General features: G+C 46.5%; 1 protein-coding gene across 1 annotated transcript in view; it reads left to right on the top strand.

The window, feature by feature from the left end:
- Positions 1-5090: 5090 nt before the first annotated feature.
- LOC8032161 (3 beta-hydroxysteroid dehydrogenase type 7) overlaps positions 5091-22709 on the top strand; it is a 41754-nt gene continuing 24135 nt past the window's right edge. The window contains exons 1-3 of the mRNA XM_029970338.4: positions 5091-5226; positions 7852-7992; positions 8567-8731. Coding sequence (XP_029826198.2) covers positions 5193-5226; positions 7852-7992; positions 8567-8731 — 340 coding nt within the window. The 5' untranslated portion in view covers positions 5091-5192. The remainder of the gene's footprint in view (positions 5227-7851; positions 7993-8566; positions 8732-22709) is intronic.

The following is a 22709-nucleotide window of genomic DNA, read 5'->3' as shown; positions in this document are numbered from 1 at the left end:
AGCTTCCCCCCAGGTTTTTCTTTATTTTTTTTATTTCCCGCACGAGCGACGTCGCAACTACGAAATCGCCAGTAAAATGTGTGAATCACCCCACAAGGCGGCTGTCGTCGTAGCAAACAACGCCGTACCACCGGGACAACTCGCTGCCCGTGGGCGGAGACCTGCGCGAACAACCAATCCTACAGACCAGAAGCCCGTCAGCTCAAAGGAACCGCAGCGCCTACTACGAGCCAGTCCAAGCCAGTCCAACGCCGTGTGAGTGTCACGGGATACTCAGAAGTACTATGGTGCCTGGAACGCGTCTCCGACTGGTGTGTTTACCGCGGCCAAAAAAGTGGTCCCTCGATTTCCGCCTGATGACGTCATAAAAATGTCATTCTGTCGCCGGTCGCGACCCTGGCGGCGCCCCAACAGTTGTGGTAAAAGTGGCAGACGCCTGTTCTGCTGCAGGTCGCTTTCCACTGTGACAGTTCACGGAAGCTGGAGCAGCCGGAAGTTGGGACGCCTAAAGGTACGCCGTGACGAAAGCGACACTCGCGTTCGCTCGTGCTTTTCGCCAGCATTTCTACGGCCAACCGCCAGGATCACGACAGGCAACAGCATGACACTCGCGTCATTTGTTGCCACATTGGGACCACTTTTGATGTATGGGCGGGATAGGGCGCTAAACACACCAGTCGAAGACGCGATCGAGGCACCATAGAAGTACTCAGAAGGAAGCAACATTACTATACTCTGTTTCACCTTGTGTTGTACCGCAGGAAAGGCTACAAGCGCGAGCTCCTTGTTCTAGGGCGCATCTCGGCGGCACAAGCTCTCGTGCACCAAGGGCAACTGCCGACGCTATGAGCTCGCGCTTCAAGCCTTCACTGCGGTACAACATCAGGTGAAACGGAGTATAGACAATTGCAAGCATGGCGCCACAAGTGGTGCCCCATGCGTGCAAGCGCGTGCAACGCGCAGGTGAACGTAGCTTTGGCAAGCTCGTAATCGCACGGGCGTGCCTGCTCGAGCAGAGACATGGCGGCGGCCAGTCGCCCAGCTTGCAATCGTCTATAGAACCGCTCAGTTGGGAAACTGCCACAGAGCTTGCTCTGAAAAAGTGGCACCGATCCGTACTCGAGAACCGAGCTAATGTAAAGCCCCTCCTGGGAAAAGTGACGCCTTTTATTGCCATGGAAATGCTCGAGACACGTGCCGCGCGCCACTTTTGGGAAGAACATGGCGTCTGAAATCTATACTTCGTTTCACCCAGAGCCTTTTATACTGGGGGAGTTCGGCGGTTCTTTGATCCAGCCGCCAGTCTGGCAGCACTGATCAAACAGTCTGGCAACTGTGCGCATCCGCCATGATGTGCCTTGCCGTCTAGCTTGATTGCACCTTTGCATTTAATTGCATTATAATTTTAACCTTAAATTGCAAGTTTCGACCCTACCGAAAAGTCCGGTATAACTTTTCACTATCCGGATTATGGAACCGGAAATTTGTTTCTGGAAACCCAAAATTCAAATTGCTGACAAAGGAATAATCTCTGAAAAACTAAATTCCAGATAGAATCCGAATAGATTCCAGATAGATTTCCGGTTCCATAATCCGGATAGCGAAAAGTTATACCGGATTTTTCGGTAGGGTCACCCTTGTTTGGTGTGAGGCTGGTGGCGGCTGATAAAACCCGTTTGCCCTACTGACTCGAGCCGGCAGTCGGCTCGCTAGAGTCCATGGAGCGAGAGACGACGATGAAAATGATCGTTCTGCGCTGCGCTCTGCCAGACGTTAGATGAAAAAGAAATGGGGGGCTGCAGTGCCGTTGGGTGCTCGAACAACGCGAAAAAGGGGTTCAGGATGTACCGGTTCCCGCAAGGAAAAGAAAACCGCGCAAGGCACAAGATCTGGGAAACCAAACCAAGAAGGGCTGACTGGAAGCCGAGTTCTCGATTGTGCGAGGTAAGTTTAGGATTAACGTATGATTAACGTAACAAAATGCGTGATTTTTCGACTTTCTCCTTACGCCAACAAAAGCGCAAACGGCAAAACCTACACGCGTATACATCGCATGTCAATGGGGACCCACTCGCCGGGAGGCACATCATGGCGGAAGCGGCGCCCGCTGAGTCCGCTAGATCTAGCGGGCCGTAAGCCCCTCCCACCCGCCGAACTTATGTTGTACCGCAGCGAAGGCTAGAAGCGCGAGCTCATAGCGTTGGCAGCTGCCCTTAAGTCACGAGAGCTTGTGCCGCCGAGATGTGCCCCAGAGCAAGGAGCTCGCGCTTGTAGCCTACAGTGCGGGACACATTTGCCCGCGCACTGTAGTAGGTCTGCAAATGCGAGCCACGCTTCGGTGATACCAAGATTCTCGGTAGAAGCAGAATTCAAAGGGCACGCGAACTGCAAGAGGCATATTCTATCAAGAAGAGGGGACCCCAGTGCGTCAGCGACACGTCAATAGCATTGTATAACGCTGAGATTCGTTTTTTCGATAAATACATGTAAACGGTTTTATGCTCTTGTATCTCGCGCATGAGTAGCATGGGTGACGATAAGTGTATCAGATATATATATATATATATATATACAACACGGGCACTTCACGTCATCGTACGTGGTCTCCGAGGAGGATATGAACGAATATGTGCAGATGAATGAACCGTACTTAATCCAATGAATTAAAGAATCCAAGTTTTCAGGAACCCGCCGAAAGCCGAAAATTGGCTGAGCCAGGATTTGAACTCTGGGCCTCCCAATGTCCGGTCGGTGTGTGTAGTGGTTAGCACACCCGACCGGACATTGGGAGGCCCAGAGTTCAAATCCTGGCTCCGCCAATTTTTGGCTTTCGGCGGGTTCCTGAAAACTTGGATTCTTTAATTCATTGGATTAAGTACGGTTCATTCATCTGCACATATTCGTTCATATATATATATATATATATATATATATATATATATATATATATATATATATATATATATATATATATATATATATATATATATATATGTAGTTCCATCTTCCTTTCCCAATACAGTTGTGAGTAGCGCCCGTGTTTGTCTTCTTTCTTGTGTACGTCTTTTTTAGCGCTTTTAACCATGGTCCAATTCAGTCAACACCAACTAGCCCAACAACAAGTTCTTTTTGTAGCCTTTCCTGCGGTACATCATAAAGTGAAACAGAGTATAGCACTGTGCTGCGCTGTGCCGCCATGATCTTCCTAGAGCCACTAAATAAGCTACGCTTATTCAGTGGCTCTAGATCTTTCCAAAGGGCTGTACGTCGCACGTGCCTCGTGCATCGACGCATCTTGCGCTACTTTTAAAGCATGAAGGGGCATTAAGCTAATGGCGATCGCAACGCCACCATTTCTCCCCCAGCGGTCACTCGAGGAACTGCACGCGACTTCGATTTTGGCTTTAATCGTCTATTTTGACGGAACATATGGGAGAAGGGGTTTGAGGGGTGCCACCCCGTCTCCTAAGCGGACGCGCGCAAATTACTTCCGAAATTTGGATGCGCCTATACTCCGTTTCACCTGAGGTCCGAGCGCGGATGATGTTATCAGACGAAGGGCCAATCAAACAGTGCGAAAAGCGCAACGTCATGGCGTGCTCTCTGTGCTTAATAGGACTAGCCGGCGGAGGATCATGCAAAGAGAGCCTGCGAATACCGGCTAGTCCTATCAATTACAGAGTATACGCCATGACGTTGTGCTTCTTTCGCTGTTTGATTGGCCTTTCGGCTTATAACATCGGCCGCGCTCGGACCGAAGCTGAAACGAAATATAGGTCGGGACGCGCTGCCTGAAATCACCGCTGAGACAGGATTTTATAAAAACAATATTAATTGTGCCGCAAAACCTTGCAAACGAAAGATATTAGAAAACATCACGCGCCCCTTATTTTGTATAAAACTCTAATAAAAGTTACTACAAAAATAGTTTTTTTTTTCTTTTGGTTTTTACGCAACAACATGCTTTCTAAAAGCTCAAGGTGAACGCAGTAAAGACAAAAGACTAAGAGTGGCGCTGTTGTTGTATTCAGCTCGGTCTCGGTGGACGCCAGCTGCCCAAGTCTCAATGGTGAGTTTCCCAACTGAGTGTTCTAGAAACATTGGAAGGAACGGACGCAACCACACACGGAACGCGCAGCCATGTGATGCGTTCCCAGCGTCGGATTGGCTTGGAATGGCTCGTCCGCTGCTATCCACCCGGCCTCCGACGTCACGCCGCCGTGGTGGCGCTACTGTCGGCTCGACGCTTCTATTCACGCGAATGTAATTTGTGCGCACGGGCAGTGAATATTCTTGGTGTGAGCAAACGTTGTTTGGAAATCGCTCGTTGGTCTATAAAGTGGCATATATGGAGGTCCCGAAAATAGCTACCCTTTCCGTAAAAGCGCCGCAGGGAGTTAATCGTAATTGTTTTATGTGTATGTTTAGACAGCCGAAAGTTAGTTGGCCGTCACGGGCATCTGGTGTCTCAGCTGTAGATGAGACGTTTAGCCAGTGCAGTGCCACTGGGGTCTTTAACGTGTACCACGCATTGGTGATACACGACTACACGCCGGTACGACGCTCATCTGGATCGAAGCGGGCAGGGGTGGGGATCGAACACAGGACCCCTGGGTTCTGCAGCGCGAGGTTTCGCTCCACGTGGTCGGATCCGTGGTGCGCTAACACACTCGGTTACCGGTTCCCCGCACAGCGTAAGGACCTCGCTGAATCTTCAACTTTGGGATTCCTGCAGCGCTAAATCGTCATAAAAACCATGACGTGATCAAGCTCTGAAGGCCTCCCTAAAAACGACCGGAAGTCTCTTCTAAGGCAAGAAAGGGACTGCCCGTGTTTGTAAAGATGGAAAGGTAGCGGAACCGTGGTCGAAGCGGCCAGCGCCCGCAATGACCCGACTCGACGACTGTCCCACGTACGTCGTAGAGCACCCACCTGGAAAGCGCGGAAGGTGCGTGCGCCCTTGAGCCGAAAGGAAAGTCTACATTGAAACGTGGTCTGGGCGTGATCGGGGCTTTTAATAGTTCGAAGGAGCTTGCCCTCGCTGTTGACGGGGACGACTCGCCGATAAAAACCGGTCGACCTCGCGCGACGCCTCAAAGTACCGTCGCGCTTATCGGTGTCGAAGCGGCGTTTACTGCCTCGTCGGAGGCGCGCAGTCTCTACTCAAAGCGGGATCGTGAGCGCGCGGTACAATGACCGGAGGAGCGGCGGAGTGCCTTCCTTTGGGTAAGCCTTTCGTGTGTCCTGCTGCGGACTATAAGGCGGACAATTTCGCCTGCTCTTCGCGCACCTCGTGCCTTTGTTTACCAGCCAGATGCCCCCATCCGAACTCGACCAACACCACCTAGAGACTGATCGCTAGCATTGTGCGCAAGAATTTTGACGTCATCACCGTGAGATCGAGCGAAGACACCGATTGGATACGAGTGCTCCGTCACTGCTCGGCTGGGCTGCATGGCCAATTAACGCCTCGACGGACGCTCGGGCTCGGGCTCGGGCTCGGGCTCGGGCTCGGGCTCGGGCTCGGGCTCGGGCTCAATTGCTGAGCTGTCACCATCCGAATGTTATGACGCTCCATACAGGAAGAGAGGGGAGTCCGGAGGCCTTCAGTATTCTGGAATGGGTGGTGTTGCCCCGACCCGACCTCGATCAATGACGGCGCGCGTTGGCTGCCTCGTCATCGTGCGTTCCCTGTGCGCTCTCTATGGGTTGGTGTGCTCCTCCGCCTTGCGTTCCGATCTGCCAAAGACGCCTTTTTGAACACCTGCATAGAACAATATTTTTGCTTTTTACAGCACTTTATGCATTCGGTGGATTTGTTGGGGCTTCGTGACTGCATTTCTGACTTTCTTGCATTACGAAATGTGCGAAGGTTTCTAAAAAAATGAACTCTCGCAAACAACGCAGCCCCCTTACTCTGTCATGCCGTAAGCATAAGCACACATGAGGGTGCCCGTGAAACAGAGCAGACACTGGTCTATAGACCCCCTTAAAAAATTTCGTGCTTTTACGGTCGATCCAAAAAGGCTGTAAAGTGGCGTGCGCCAAAGACACCATAAAAATGAAGTGAGTATTACACCCGTTCCAGACGACACTTTGCAGTATTTTCACATCGATCGTAAGAGGGCATTCTTTTTGAACGTGTATATTGGCTTTTGTGCTCTGCCATTTTCGTGGCTGTGGAACGGTTCTGGGCATGCGCAGAGCCTCTCTTCTGCGGCAGCTGCTGATGCTTAAAACGCCTTCCTGCAGCCTTGTAAACGACTATAGAAGCGGGCAAAAGCTGAGTATTGGAGTGTGGTATGGACAGCCGCCATATTTATTTCTGACATAGCTTGGTCGGGGCGAAGTTCCAAACAACTTAATTTTGCCGCCCAAAAGACGTCACACTAGTAGTTTTTGGAATCTCTGCATTCGCGCATCTACAGCGCCTATCAAAGCTATGCACCCACACTCTTAGTATTTTGTTTTAAATGGTCAAAAGTAGGCGTCATGACTGGTTTCAGTGCGTGGGAATACACCTGACAACCATGCAATTGCACGCGCTGTCCACAAGACCGACACGCGCTTGGCGGCTCAAAAATCCTTGTATGATGTCACGAATGGTCAAAGGTTTTTTATGTTTTTTTTTTCTTTTTTTTTTTGTTTAGTTACGTCTTCGAACAAAACGATCACTGATATTCAGATTCACGGGATACAAATACGCCATAATTCACCTCTAACTAGTTTTTTTTTTTTTTTTTTTTTTCATAAAGTGTTTTATTTTTTTTTTTTTAACTTTGTGTAAGTAATGCGACGTGCGGCGATTCATTTCGCGTGTGAACGCTCTAGAATGGACGCCACAGCATAATTTTGATTATGAGATTCCGCTCGCTATTTTCAGTAGTGACATCGCTCGAGCTTCAAAAGCGGTGACGGTAGCTGCGATACTCGATGTCGATACTGAAAATCGCAAGCAGGATTGAACCAAGTGAATCACGCATAACACGTCGGTGATGGCCAATGGTAAAAAACGATCAACATCTCCTTATATCTACTGCTCACACCGAGCCTACTTAACCCAACCTCCAAACTTAAAAAAAATAAATAAATAAATAATGATTTGAGGCCCGCACTTTTTATTACAATTTCCGGGTCAACATTTGGTCTACGGGTCGCTGTTGTTTGAACGAGGAGACGACAGTTTGAACAAGCAGACGAGAATTTGAACGGTCAGACGGTCGTCTGAACGTGAAGACGCACTGAACGTAGTCTGCAGGTGTTCCGTACAACTTGACGGTTTTTCCACGTTCATGTTGGAACAAAACAAGTAAATCTGACGACCAAGAAGTATCTGAGAATTCAACCGAGAGTGCTTCCCGCACGAGAAATTGCAGTTCGACGGTGTTTGGTCTTCCCTTTTTGCGACACCTATCTACGTTCTTGAACGAACCGATCAGGTAGAAAACAGATGAAAACGGATCTTCACAAACTTCCCGTTTTTTTTTTTTTTTTTTTGTTATAACCCCAGTCGCAGCTTTTTGACGAGAAGGAAGGTTTTATTCTGGTGTCTTCCAAAGCAACAAAGGAATGCCCGTCCCACATAACGACTTCTTCCAACGCTCCCAGACCGGAAGTGCGCCCGAAGCGCCACCACCACCGCGGTGTGAAATCACACTCTTTTGTCGTTAGAACGCTTTCGAAGGCTTGTCCTTTGTTGACAAAGAGGAAGGGGTCTGTTTAAAAATCTAACCAAAAACGTCACCAGAGATAATGTGTACATTCAAATCCGTTCATTGGCAATAGATGATGGTTTAAAGCTGTGACGTGGCAAAAGTGTGACCGCCTATCCGACATTCGATGCGCTTTCAGGAGGACGTCCAGTTACAGTCGTCCTCGTGACCGGTTCCAGTGGCTTCCTGGGCCAACACGTCGTGAGGCTCCTGCAGGAGGACCAGTCCAAGGTCAGGGAAATCCGACTCTTTGACGCCAGGCCCTACAAGAACAATCTGGGTGAGATCCTTTTCGTATCATCAGCTCCTATCGGAAAGCCGCTCAATGACGCGTAGCCGACGCTACGAGGTAATGGTGCCAATCAAGCACCGTCAAAAGCGCAAGTCACTAGGCATTTTCTGCTTATGATTGGTTCAGCGATAATGGAACACGTAACATGACGAAAACCATGATGGTGGCCGCTGTCTGATTGGTACCATCAGCTCGTACGTCGGCTGCGTTTGGACCTAAGGTGAAATGAATTAAGTGCGGCACCTTGCCCAAAATTTTATAAAAACAATATGCGTCTTCAGGAGCCATCCAATCTTCTACGGAGCTCTGTGAAATTTCGTCCTCCAATCTCCACACGACACCAGAAATGCACCGTGAGACTCATGAAAACATAGACATGGCTTGCACTGACGTCATATCAGAGGTCATTGTTGTGGCTTTGCTGTTAAGCGCGTACCTTCTGTTGTGATCATTTCGCATTGTCGAATTCGCTTTCCTTCGTACTGGTAAGTAGAAATGACCACAATAACGTCAAGATATCGTCACGTGCAAGTCGTGTTTTGACGTAATGCTAAATTCGCAGGACACCGCACCGACAAGCCAATGAGGGAGATCGTAGGCACTATCTGCGACGCGGAGGCAGTGGCGCAAGCGTTCTCCGGAGTGGAGTGCGTTATCCACTGCGCGTCCCTTATAGACGTCAACTTTTTCAAGAACGTCGAAGCTATGGAAAGGGTCAACGTCCAAGGTATGCGGTCAGCGCCATTCTCATTCTCTATGATCCTTTCCTATATTTTGTTTCCAAAAAAACTGTCAAGCCCTGGCTTGGGTAAAATGACAGCGTTATGCCCTAGTCCCACTAGAGCGACAAACAGAAACCACCGACACCCACAAGCCCCCAACACGTGCAGCGTGCGCACGATGGTACCTTTGGTAGGCTTGCGGTATTTCGGCGCTCGTGAAGCAAGCACGAGTGATTCCAAGCTTTAGAAAGCGCGCTTATACTGCACGTGATGGAGGCATGTCGGTGTCGGTGGTTTCCGTTCGTCGCTCTAATGGGAACCGGGCATTAGGAAGGCGAAACGGCACCAACTCACATAAACTGTAAAAAGAAAGCAGCGCCCTGACGGAAGTGTCTTCTGACCGAAATCGATTAATCGATCAACTAACCAATCAAATAGACTAATCGAACTAACTCGGCGAAAGTATATGTTTACATGACCGTCGCATACGCACAATACCGACCACACTCTTCACTGGCTAAACCCATTCGATAGAAATGATTCGTAGGCGTCTTATTGGCATGCAGGCTTCCATTGTAGCTGTGCGCATGTCTATGTATGTTCCTTATTACTGTGCTTCTTTTCTCAGCAGAGTAGCCTCTCAGAGCATTAAGCTTATGCCAAACTCTTTTCGGAATTCTGTTGCGATATTCGTAAAGACCGCTTTTTTTAAATATTTTTATTGCAGTTGAGGATTGCCTTTGCGGAGCCGTGGGGTGACGCCAGCACCGGCTGGATTCAGATGTATCGTACTGCCCTTCCGTTCGTGCCCGCCGTACAAACAAGCGGAGATGTCTTATCTGTGTTTTGACACGACGATACTATTAAACATTGCCGGTAAATATAGGAGCCGAAACTTGAGACCTAAAGTCAGAGTCAGCGAATGAGAGGGGCAAAGATGAAGTGATGTCAGATCTAACAAAACGCGTTACAGCCCGTTGCTACACTTGAGTTTGGCTGTAGGAGCTGTTCTTGCGATGTCTTATGGCGAGAGAACACTAGCGAGCCTGTGTTACGAACAGAGTCCTACTGCTCGATCAAGGTCACGTGGTTTACGGGTCGCGTTTGCAATACGAGCGGCGAGGGCAAAAGGGTTGATCGTCTGCTAACGTCTCCGCCTTTCCGCCGGTTTTCCTCCTCGCCACGCGACAACGCAGCGCATGCACACTTGCGACCGATCCCCGCCGGAGGCATACGCCATTAAATCGGAAACTCACCCCGTGGATTCAGACGGACCCCATCTTTAATCTAGGCTGTCAAGAGGACACACTGGCATGCTGGTGCCACCCGTGAGGAGACCCTGGAACTGCATTTCACTAGAGCGAAGGTTTTTGCGGTATTTGCGAGATCGAATGTGCCTACGATCTATGAGAATTGGTCGTTTAGATCATTCTCAAACGTCCCGTATATTTCCTCTTTCGTGGCTCAAAAATATTTTGGCAATGTTAGAATCGACCATTTCTCACAGGTAGTACGCACATTTGACCACGCAAATACCGCAAAACCTTCGCTGTAGTGAAATGCAGTTCTAGCGTCAGCGCATGGATGGCGCCAGCGTATACCACCAGGGTTGGGCAGAAGTACTAAAAAATGTATTTGGAAATACAAATACTGGGATACATTAAAATAGTAGCTAAAATACTGATACTGAAATATATCTGTGAAGGTGTATCGCGATACGTATCGGAATACATATTAAATAGAGGCAAAGAGTCTTTGGAAATACAAAAACAGGAATACATTTTAGGGAGGGCAGAAATACAAGTACACAAATACTGATACTGCAATACATTTTTCATATATGTTTGAGACGCTAGATGAGATGAAGTTTAAAGTCAGAAGTGGAAGTTTGGGATCCGGGAATTACTTTCCCGTAGGCTTGGCACTTTGCCTTGAAGGTAGTGGTTTCAGACGACGAGGAGTCTTCAATAGGCTCAAAAAAACGTTCCACCAAGGACTGACCGCGGTCTCTTCCCTGACATCGACCTCTAAATAAATTCTACGTCATCCCAAATCCCATCAAAACATCACCACGCCCCTGTCCAATAAGGACGTCACTGTCAACATTAATCACATGACGTGACGGTGAAAAGAACTGGTATTCTTGATCTGTAGTTGTGGCCTTGAACATGCAACTTTACTATGCTGCTGTATGAAAGTTGAAGATCGTGCAGGCGGTGGCATTTTGAATCTTCGAGAATAGTGGACCACCTAAAGCATTCTGGAACGCATTTCTTATCTTCTTTTATGGTTGAAAAAACGTTCCGGTGGCATCCCCGTTGTGAAGATCCTTCCTGCCGACCCTCCGTCACCGACGCATGAATTTCAGTCCTCCAGTTTCGCCTATCATCATCCAAACAGAGGCCTCGTGGATTGCAACCTGATATTGCCGGCGCAGTTGCGAGCTCTCCGAGAAATAGCGCGCTCGAGACGAGTCGCAGGTGTACGAAGTCTGGGTCGGGACAGCGATGCCACGTCTCGCCTCCTTCCTGAGTTTTGGATCACCAGAGCAGAGGGTCAACGTTCACGTCGGCTGATGACGTACCCTTGAGCCGTGCAATATTACGGGCGCAGCCGCAGACGCATTCTAATATGTGTTGAACTTCACTGCTGAGTCATCCTACTATTTGAAGTCAACCCCCGCCAGGCTCGTTCTGCAACGGACTGTGACTCAGCTTTGCCGGCTGGGTGTACTGTCGCTGTGTTTGCTAAGGGGAGAGAGACGGTTAGCAGTGGGCACTGGATGCCAGCAAACAATGACTCAAGAAATCCCTACCTAATTACCTGCGGCAAAAGATGCTCTGACTCCACTTGTGGCACGCCACCTGGTTCGAGTCCCCGACGCAACCTTACTCAGAAGAGAAAAGAGGACGAATAGAAAAATAGTTCGGAGAATCGGAAAGAGCTTTGGTCAGCATAGTAACCATACCCCAGCATCTCCTTAACCCTACTGCCCACAGAAATAAAAAATAAAAAAAGTTCAGGTTTTTTTTTTTTTTTTTTTTTTGGGGGGGGGGGGGGGGGGAGGTGTATTTTCAAGAAATGTAACGAAATACATTTCACCTTGATTGTTTCGCGATACAAAGAAACAATCCAAATGTATTTCGATACAGGAATACAGATACTGGTGAAACAAAATAATTCGCGATACAGAAATACAGATAAAAAATGTATTTCTGAAACACTGTCGCGATACATTTGTAACGCGACACTGCCCAACCCTGCGTACCATTGTGTTCTCTCGCAAGAGATTTTAAGAGGTTCTAAGGCACTCGGTTCTAGGGAGTCGCAAGTGTGTAAACGGGCCTGAAGCCGTTGCACGTGCGTGAACCAGCCTTCACAGGAAAATGATCTCAGCCTCAAGCGCTCTTTTTTATGTGTAGTGTTTTCTAAAAAGAGCGGCACGAATGCAGGGCTATTTGAAGGGGCACTTTAGTGCTTTTTGTAGAAGCGTGATTTTGATGGCATATTGTTTGGTGGGCTTTAGTGAAAACTGGCCAGTTCTGGATGGCGAGTTTTCCTATTAAATTCACAGCAATAGCATCACACGAGCAGTATTTTCTCTTGGGGCGGGGGAGACATCCTCGGGTCTTCATTACCTCCATAAAAGTTTGCCAATGAAAATGGTTAATTGACTTCGTAAGTGATGACGTCACAACATGGCGCTCCGCTCAAAACAAACCGTTTCTAGGGCCGTTGCTATGGACAAATGTATGGGGCTCGACGTGAGGTTAGACATCGTCTGATATAAAAGTAAATAATTTCTTGTAAGCATTGCGCCTCCTTGAAATCTAATCTTGAAGACATTTTCTACCGTTTCAGTACCATAAAGCGATGACAAAAGCTCATAATAAAGTTTCACTACCTTGCCAGCAGACGACACCATGGCTTCCTGTGTTGGGTGGTTCTTTCCAGGGAAGTGCGCGACTGCATTCAAATAAGCTGGTGACGATCGACAAAACTTCAATTCTCGGAGTGAACTTTCTGTGGGATATCGAAAGCGAAAAGTGCCCGTACACACAGGTGTGACCAGACTTGAACACGTTACTAAAAGAAGAGTAAGGGATTACATTTACAATAACAACATGCTAAATTGTAACTAAGTACAGTTACAATTACCCTTGTACAAAATTACGTGACCGTTACTACAAAAAGTAATCCGTTACTTAAGCGGTGTTACTTTTTACCTTACTGTCCTATGGTAAGACAAAAAATACAAGAGGTTTATAGAAGTGTTTATTGTTGCCACCAGTCTCACTTGTGTGACCTTGAGCAACAGCTGGCTCTCGAACAGTGATTCCCTTACACCCCCCTACGGGGCTGTACTACCCTCCCCCCCCCTTGTTCTTCCGAAGGCACTCCCTTAATTCAAAACAACTCCTCTATTCTCAATGCCACCTCTAACCCCCTCCCCCCCTCCTAAAACTTTAGACCCCCCCCCCCCTAATTTCAATTCCTGGGGAAACTCTTGCTCTCGAAAGTCACGTCCGACTCTTGCCTCGTTTTTAAGGGAAGGTGTCTTCCGCCGTGCTCCACACCCTTTAATTGAGGCAATCACGAATGCTTGACGCACTGCATTGCGTGCTTCTTGAGAAAAATGGCACAGCTTCTCGCCCTGGTGAAAGCACAGAGCTTCGTTGTTACATCCGGAGTTTGATGGGGCTAGAATCACAAAGATATAAAAATTTTAATGGAAATAATTAAACATCGAATAAAATCAATACATGTAAAAAGATTATAAAAACATATTTTAAGACGGCAGATATCACCAAACGGTGGTATAGGAAAATAGCAGGACACGGCAATTACGCGTAATAATTAAATTATAGATTATATTTTTATATTAATTTTTCATTAGCTCTGAACACATGTCGTACCTTGGTTAAGACGTCGGTGAATAAGAGGATGGAGTTTTTGGGATATATAACCAGCAAAAACATCAAAGGATCCCTCAGAAAACAAGAATATAATGTAGCACGAGTCGGCCGTACCACAGTTTAGTGTTCCTCAACTAAATGTCAGGTAAGGAAACGACAACGCCCCCCCCCCCCCCCCCCCCCCCCCCCCCCCCCCCAGCGAGAGCAGTGATTCTGATTCTGTGAAATACGAACTACGTAAGAGTACGTCTTACCAGATACTTCCACGTGTGGAAGGCGTAAGCAAGCACTTTCATTCTGAAGTCGCTCATACAAGAGCTGGGGAACGCGATTCTCAGACGGCGCTATTACCATCGCGGAAAGTTGCCAAATATTACCAACAGCGTGCTGTAATATTGTAAAAAAAAAAAAAGAAGTAATGATGCACGAAAGGGGTGACGGGATATAAGCAACCTGAAGCATTTAGAAGATTTGGTGAAACGCCGCAAAAATATCAAATAAACATTCGTGGCTCCCAAAGATGATCAGTGTTTTAATATCTTTTGAGCAGCATGCCAGTTAATGTCATATCCTTTTCAGTCTATTTCTCTGTTGTACATTATGCAAACTGTCACAGTCGCTATGCCCCGAAGAGGATATAGCTAATTTTCTCAACCTTTTGGAAGGCGCTCAGTGAGCGATCGTTCTGTGTCTTATTCGCGTCATCGAAAGCAAATGAGTGGAGAGACAAAAAGGCGCGCACGGGTTCCCTACATCAACTCGCGTGCACATTGGCAGTTTTTTTTTTTTTTTTTTGGAAGGAAGCATTTTTATTTTGTGAGTTTGCCCAATATTGTTTGCACTGGGGGTCCCGTTCTTTGCATCAGTGTGTTTCCCCTTCGTTGTGGGCGAGCAAGCTGACGAGTTATAATTTGCCCTTAACCAAGCCACACAAAAAAAAAATATTCCATTTGAGGTTTTAGGCGGCGTGAAGAAATGTTTTCAGTACCGGAAGAACGCCAGGCTTTGAGTTTTGTATGTGCAGGTGACAGCGTGGTTCCAGTAAAGCTTTCCCTTACAAAAACAAAATCTTTTTAAGAACGATATTTTTGTTGTTGGTATTTTATATTCCCGCTTTTTTTCCCCGTGATTGAAAACGAAAATGTAATAGATTACAATCATTCCCTTACGTCAAAAAGCAGAAAAATGACATTACAATTACTTTGTAAAATATGTAATTATCTCCTTACAAAATTACTCATAAATGTGACGGATAACGTACAAGTCTCGCTGTTATCGACGCTTGAGGTGCGTTAGTGCCCGAACGTCTTTCCGTGGAACTCCTTTCCGTAATATTTGAGAAGGTGAAAACAGTGTGAAGCCAAATAACGTATATATATATGTGTAACCCGCGCATCCGCACAATAGGGTGGATAGATCATAGAGTGCAAGCCTTATCACTGCAGTTTAATTCCTCTTGAAGCGATAGTGTCCGCGGTTCTGCTTGTTCTTCCGTTTCAATCGAGCTAGTCGTTGCGCAAGCTAGAAGACTTTTTAATTTGCGCGGCGCTATTGATGGCGCTCGTTTGGGGTAAGGCCGGTCAGAAAGCAGGAAAATGGTTTGTTATTGTTACTTTTCTTCTTAATTTTATAGAAGTGTTTATTTGAAAACGAATGCCTACTTGGTTGTGCCTTCTCTGTCCTTCACTCGAGCTAGTCGGGGCGTGAGCTGAATAAATTTTAAAGTTGAACGGAGCTATTGATGATGCTCCGTTGGAGGGAGATACTGGTGGGAAAGCAGAAAAATATTTTGTTATTCTCACTTTGTTTTTTGTTGAAATTTTAAGGGGAACATTGATTTATAAACTACGGGTGTTTAATATTTTTTGGGAGGTGTTCTGCCGCCCAAAGGAGGGTTGGTGCGAATCTCTGCAGTAAAATAAGGAGTTCCTGCTGATTTTGTAGAACATGAGCAATTCAGAAGAGGGGGAAGATGTGGGGATTTTGGACACCTAGAACCAACGTTGCCTAGAACTTTGGCGATGATGCGGCCGCTCTCGGGGAGCAAGGGCGGGACTAAGGCACGAGGCTCGAGGCGCGTGGCCAGGGGGCAGGATAGTTCAGCCGGGTTCGAACACCGGGCTCGAAGGATAAAGATGTCTCCATCATGACTTGGTCCCTTTCTCCGGACAAGCGGTGTGCGATATTGTGTGCTTCAGCGAAGGGCGTGTCATGGTCTTTGATTTGATCTTTAATAAGAAAATTGGCCCTTACGAGTGCAAGGTCGTTTTTTTTAGGATACTTAGGGCCCGTAGGCTCAGTTATTAAGGCTGCGGTCCCACGGCAGCCATCTTGAACAAGGCGTTAGTTCAACCAATAGATGGCGACACGCACCCGTGGGGTGGCCGAAACATTGGTTCACAGTGGGATGGCTCGAGCATCATCACGTTCCCCTCGTGGCCTTGCTCGCGCCGCTGCCAGCTGTGCTCAGCTAGCTCAAGTAGCGTGGCCCAGCAAACGGATGTATGCGAGAATGGCTGGGTATAAATTGTTGTCTGATATTGGGGAGGAGATCGAACAGTCACGCCTCTAGCGGTGCGCTTCAGCTGTGGGGACAACAAACCCCATTTCCTTGTTTGTTTTTGATCTGAGAAATCGAAGAAGACGATTCGAAGGCCGCTCCTCGTGCGACCAAAGCACTGGTCAAAGCGAAGCGCTCGTGCCCAGACCGTGCTCGACGAGGTTCAATTTCTTTGTTATGCTGTGTTGGTAAACACCAGGCTGTGGGGACAACAAGCTCGATAAAGCGCCCCCTATAATTCGATCTCCTGCCCAATAGGGAGATGCGGTCGGCGGTTGTAACGTGCTTTCGCAATAAATCTTACCAAGAAGGAATCAAATGTTGATTGACGTGTCAATATTCTATCAATGAAAATTTCCTCTGCAGGAATGCACGCTCAGTAGACTCAACCAGTGGAAGCGGACGTCGAGTAAACTGCTTCGCGATTTACGGTACTTACCTCACCATTTTAATGACGACTAAAATAACGTCACGAAATATTGTGTTTCACGGGGTCCGAAAGATATTGTAAAGGTTGTTACAGTATAGTTCCCGGAAAACAAACGCCGTTGCAATATTTTCGGAAGTACCGACACACATTATGTTGTAAGTACAGCTTAGGGAAACCATCAGAAGAAATAGGAAGACGTTTATTTGCAATGAAGACGCTATGAATGAACGGCGTTTAGCGACGGCAAGTTATGAGCGTTCGGGAATTTATAAGTTGACGTGATTGCTAACCATGGACATGCGGACAATGAAGACCAGTTTTGTCGGGAGATGGTGTTGTGGTGATGACCGGATATCGGACGACTCATGGCAGACGAACAAGCAAGTTTCTTCTCAGCGATGGGTAAGTGTCCAGTTTCAAGCACAACACGTGGCTACCGACGTTGTCGACGTTTCGAACACTTACCGCTTTCGACAGAAGTCCTGGCACCTGGGCTAACTTTGTGGAAAGACTCGAACAGTAACTGAAAACGATTCACTATTCAGTCGGTGGGTGGCGAAACGTATCCACATCTGCGGAGTCATGTACGATGCGTACTCTAAGTGGCTGGAAGTTTACACGATGCCTGCCACGGCGTCCAAACACGTCATTGACGTTCTACGGTCTCTTTTACCTACTTTTGCCCTACCGAAAATACTTTTCTCTGATAACGCGCCAAATCTTGCTTCAAATAAAATAAACAAGTTTTTGAAGAAAAAAAAAACGGCATTAGGCATCACATTAGTGCACCATACCATCCTGCAACTAACGGGCAAGCAGAACAGATGGTGTGCGAAACGAAAAAAAAATCCCTTTTGAAGCTTACGGAAGAAGCAGTTCAGTGAAGAATCGCCAGGTTCTTGTTCCGGCAGCACGCGTCGGTCTCATCTTACACGGAAAAAAACCCGCCGAAGCAATATTCGGCGGAAGAATAGCCACACCCCTCGATCTCATGATACTATCGCTTACGAACAAAGATCGAGAGATACCCACATCGGGAGTAATGGCAGTTTATTCGGTCGGACAACTCGTCTACGTGAGGAATTTCAGCGGAAGTCTGGCCTTCCATGTAAAACTTGAGCAGAAAAGGCTCTATGTTGGTTGACCAGGAGGTGTCATCTCTCTGAATAGGTTGGATATCAATGCCCTTAAGTGTAAATATAACTAAATCACAAACCTTTCTTTGTGTATTGTGTAACTGCCCTTGTATTTGATAGTAGAAGCTACGGTGGTGATCTGGACCTTTCACACCAGACTCCTTTTTCTTATTTTTCGCCTCATACTCCTTTGCGGTTTAAGTATGCTTCAAGAATGTTTTGGAACGGGGACACTTTACGTCAACGAGGCCATTTGTTCCAAGTAGTCAATCAGGGAATGCTGCTAGAAATCCGTCCCTAATATTAACGAGTAAGCCGCGCTTCTGCACAGTGCAGTTTTCCTGTTCCACGTACAGTTGTAAAGCAACATCCTCATTGATTCTACCATATACTGTTGCGGGTGAAGAAAGTCTTTGGGTACACGATACTTGAAACAACTTGAAAAAAAGACGTTGTGGTTCAACACCCATTAATGTCGTCGTCCTTATAGAGCCTCATCAATTAATCATTACCTCGTCACCTCATATTGCTCTTCATCAACAGTAAGTACAATAGGCTACCGCCACATTACAATCCAAGAATTGAAAAATTAAGTCGTTCAGTCCTTCAACCAGTTTATAATTTATATAATGTTATTACGTTACATTACCTCGAGACGATCGACGTCCATTGTCGATCTTCAAATACTTATACCTGTATATAAATTAGACGCACAAGGGGGGGTTGGTTGCCGAGTGCATGGTCTAGCGCACACCAGCTCGGAGCACTGGGAGCGAAAGCTCGCGCTGCAGAACCCACCCCGCCCCTGCCCGTTTCGATCTGGAAGAGCATCGTACCGGCGTGCGGTCGTGCATCACTACTGCGTGGCGCACGTTGAAGACCCCAGGTTTTCGGTTGTACCGCACTGGCTAAATTGCTCATCTACAGCTGAGACACCAGACGCCCACTAAGGCAGACTAACTTCCGGCTGAATAAACATACACACAACAATTTGCAATTAGACGCATAATAACAAAGAACACAGTGTGCCGCCTCTTTTCTTTGGATGCCTTTTTTTGTAAACCAGCGCAAGCTCGTGCATTCTCTCTTTTGAGACGGTTAGAACGGTCGCGTATAAAACCCGCGTTTCTACTACCCGCCCGCTTCCTCCTCTCATTATGTGTATTTGGTTATAACTAAATAAGCTATAATAATGGTGTATTATTCATATTTACTTTCAGTTTCAGTCAGGGAAAAGGAGTTTCGCGGCAACTAGAGCCAATAAATGAGCTGCGCTTAGAGTATCGGCACTCTCTTCCCCGACAGTGTTGTGAACACCGCCATTTTGGTGCTTGTGCAGAGCAGGCGCAACTGCCGATCGTCATGATTCAAAAGTGCGACATCGTCAGCATTAGATTCGGTGCTAGGAAGCTCATGTAATGTTGCTTTGCTTTGTCGCAAACTGTTTAAAGTGGGGGACGGAAAAGCGTTTCTTGTGATTTCAGATAAAGCTTCAAATAACTGGCAACCATAATTTTAAGCCATACTAAGGCCAAGCGTGGCTACTCTGAAGCGTAGCTTATTTAATAACACTATTCATGCTTTTGTTCAAGACGCTTGTAATACCTAGTGTGCCTCAATGTCCTTCTGTTTAGGGTGATGCCACCCTCTGTAGTACCCGATGCCGACAGCACGCGCTCACGGGGAAAATACAAAGAAATCGACGAAAACAAAATGTCGCCATAGCACAATCAGCGCCACGAGCGCGTGCAGGGACACGCTCTTTCACGCGCTTCTGAACAAAAAATAAAAATAAAAGAGGGGGACAAAATGGCCAGATGTCGTGCTCCACCCTAAGCAAAGGGCACATGAAGTGCTCCACCCAGTAATACATGGAGGGGCCATATCGTAAGCCCCGTGGATTCCACAAGCCACTACCTTTTGACGCCTGCCTCTTCTTCATTGTTCCCGCTTGTGCCAGTAAATTAGCTACGGTTCAGAGTAACGACACTTGGCCATATTGTGGCTTAAAATCATGGTTGCCAGTTATATGAAGCTTTATCTAAAATCACAGGAAACGCTTTTCCCTCCCTCACAAATGTTTAAACAACCCGCGACAGAGCATTGCAATATTGCATCAGCTTCCTAGCACCGCATCTAATGCTGAGGAAGTCGTACTTTTAGATCACGATGATCGGCAGTTGCGTTTGCTCTGAGCAAGACCCAAAATGGCGGCGCCCAAAACAATTTTGGGGAACGGAGTGCCGATACTTTAAAGCTCATTTAGTGACTCTAGGCATAAAGTGAACTCGGGTGTATTCTTTTCCTCTTCGTCTTCATTGTTTATTGATTTCAATCATATCGAATAATGAACACATTATATCACGCTACGCTTGTGTAAATATTGGTCTTAGATTTATTAGCCTGACCCAGTACTTAAACCATTCAGTTATCGATAGTAAATCTTCCAATATATTTTTTAAATGTGAGGGTAAAAAGACACGGAGATTGATGATGATACAGACGCCAACGCCGCCCTCGGAAATTTTTTGAACATTAGAAATCAGCAGTTTGTCTGCCATCCGCCAGGTAGCGCAACAAATCACCCAAACAGTTTTTAATTGTTTTTAAAATTAGCTAAGCTCTACACCTATTAAGAAACCAAAGAAATATCATTGTGAAAATTTAATACATCGCAATGTATATCTATTCCAAACTATAAATGTTATTAAATGCCAATAAATCTGTTTGATGTCCAAAACAGATATGCGTCAAAACAGGTAAGTTTGAAGGGCTCCTGGAGCGTTATGACTTTGAAAATGAAAAAAAGCCATCGTCCACCTTTTGGGGAACCATTGTAGCTCTAAATTTTATAAAAGATTTTATCATAGTTTAATTATTTCTTCAGCGGCATTTGAACTACCATGACACGAAGCACAAAAAAGTGCTACGTTTGATATAAAATATCTAAACAAAAAAAAATTTACACAACAATACATTTTTTTCTGCATATTACCAATTATAAGCACTACATCTGTAGCTAATTTCATTGCCCTAGCTCTTGTCATTAAAACATATTTGTGCGGAAAAATGTCAATTTTAGGGCAATATTTGGAGGGATGAAAAAAACAAAGTAGTGCAAATATCAAAAAAGTGGATCGTTAGATTCTGCTCCGACATCATCTTAACAAAACTGCTATATTGGAACCGTGCTATCTCTAATGGATCGTTCATAAAACATGAACTAGCGGAGCAAGTGAGGGTCCGCGCCATCATATTTGCAACGCTACAAATGCGCATGAACAGTAAAAACCAACACATACATAATATCAAATGAAAGAGGATTGCATTGCCTTTCAAATGACATCAATCCCACAAAACAGTATTTAAAAGGAGATGAGTAATGGCCTGCCGAAAAGTACCTAAACTGCCACATTCAGTGGGACCGTGGCCTTAACATTAATAGACGATCTCAAAATCCACTTGAGTGCTGCTTTAAAAATTGTGTTGCCCCAATAGCACCGTTTTTTTTTTTGTTTTTTTTTTTGCTTTTTTTATATTTTATCTTGAGTGGACGGGGGGAAGGTACGTGGGACGTTTAGAATTTTTTTTTTTTTTTAGTTCGCAAAATCTGCTCTAAAATGCCATCCCCCCACGTAAAGTTATTTCTTCCCCGTGATCAACAGACTCGAACTCATCATAACCCAATTGTCATCGGGAGTCCTCGGAGCCCCAGGAAGGAAAAACCGCCAACTCTATTTGCTTAAACATTTTCTCAATCTCCAGGAGTCTTTATTTCTCCTAGAGCTAACGAGTGTCTTAGTTTTCAAAAAGAGAGTGCAACGATTTTTGTTTTCTCGGTAGATACCGCTTCGAATAAATCCTTGACTCGGATCACCTACAAACCTCGTAATAGTTTTTGTGACAAATCAGTTGCAGTGGCAGATAAAATTAGTGAAAACGAGTAGCGTTGTCCCTGTCGATTTTCAGTCAGGAGGGCCACGTGATGCGGTTCTGATTTTGGGCCACCCGTGTTCGCCAACAACTATGCATGTACTTTGGCAAAGTTCAGGGTACATGCCGAGGTCTGAACAATGTTAGGGTTTGGATGTTCCTGTCAACGGAACGACCGAACACCAGGGCCGTAACCAGGAAGGGGGGGGGGGGGGGGGGTTAAGGGGTTCTGACCCCCCCGAAATTTTTTTCTGGGTACGGCCCTGGTCGGTGCACTTGCAGCCAGCCGATTTTAATCTCCACCTCTGCGCACGCGCAGTGGCGCCTGTCGGCTACCGGATACCAAACCGGGACCGGTTCTCCGGTTTGCTATAACTCTCCATTATATGCCACCGATGCTCATGATTAATAGGCTAAAATAAGACTATAGACATTTTCAAAATGGCCGCCGTTGTCCCCGAAAACTCCCCCCCCCCCGAAATTGTTTTCTGGGTATGGCCCTGCCGAACACTATAGTTACTACGCAACTGTTCTCGATCCTTAAACGAGTGCCCACGCAGTGTTAGTGTCCACTACCTGAGGTGCATTCGATCATCATCACCAAGAGGTAAGGAGCGCGAGTACGTCAACATTATGATAGCCGCAACTATTTCAGTATATTTTGCAAAGCGAAACATTTAGCCTTTGTCCTAGAGATGTGACCGGGCCGTTTCTGTCAGTGGCACTGCTGCGAGTGTCCTTGGGTGTGCCAGTTTGCTTGTGTAAACCGAGGAACATCTCAACTGAATATCGTTTCCTGTGCAGCTTAAACTGTTCATACTTCTGACAACCTCAAATTCTTTCACGAAACGCCGTAGATAAGTACATGGCTGCTTAGCGCCTAAGACGCTGAGCTGCTTGCGCGCTTGATGCGTAATTTATATCATCAAGGGTACAGGGTGTGGCATTCTTTAGGAGGAATGTCGTTTAATCCGATGTAAACAGCACGCTTAAATATGGCGTGGAGTG

Source organism: Ixodes scapularis, unplaced genomic scaffold, assembly GCF_016920785.2.
Source record: "Ixodes scapularis isolate PalLabHiFi unplaced genomic scaffold, ASM1692078v2 PGA_scaffold1__304_contigs__length_218370807, whole genome shotgun sequence".
NCBI classification, from domain to species: domain Eukaryota; kingdom Metazoa; phylum Arthropoda; class Arachnida; order Ixodida; family Ixodidae; genus Ixodes; species Ixodes scapularis.
The sequence above is the reverse complement of the archived record's forward strand: the minus strand, read 5'-3'. Positions and strand labels throughout refer to the sequence as shown.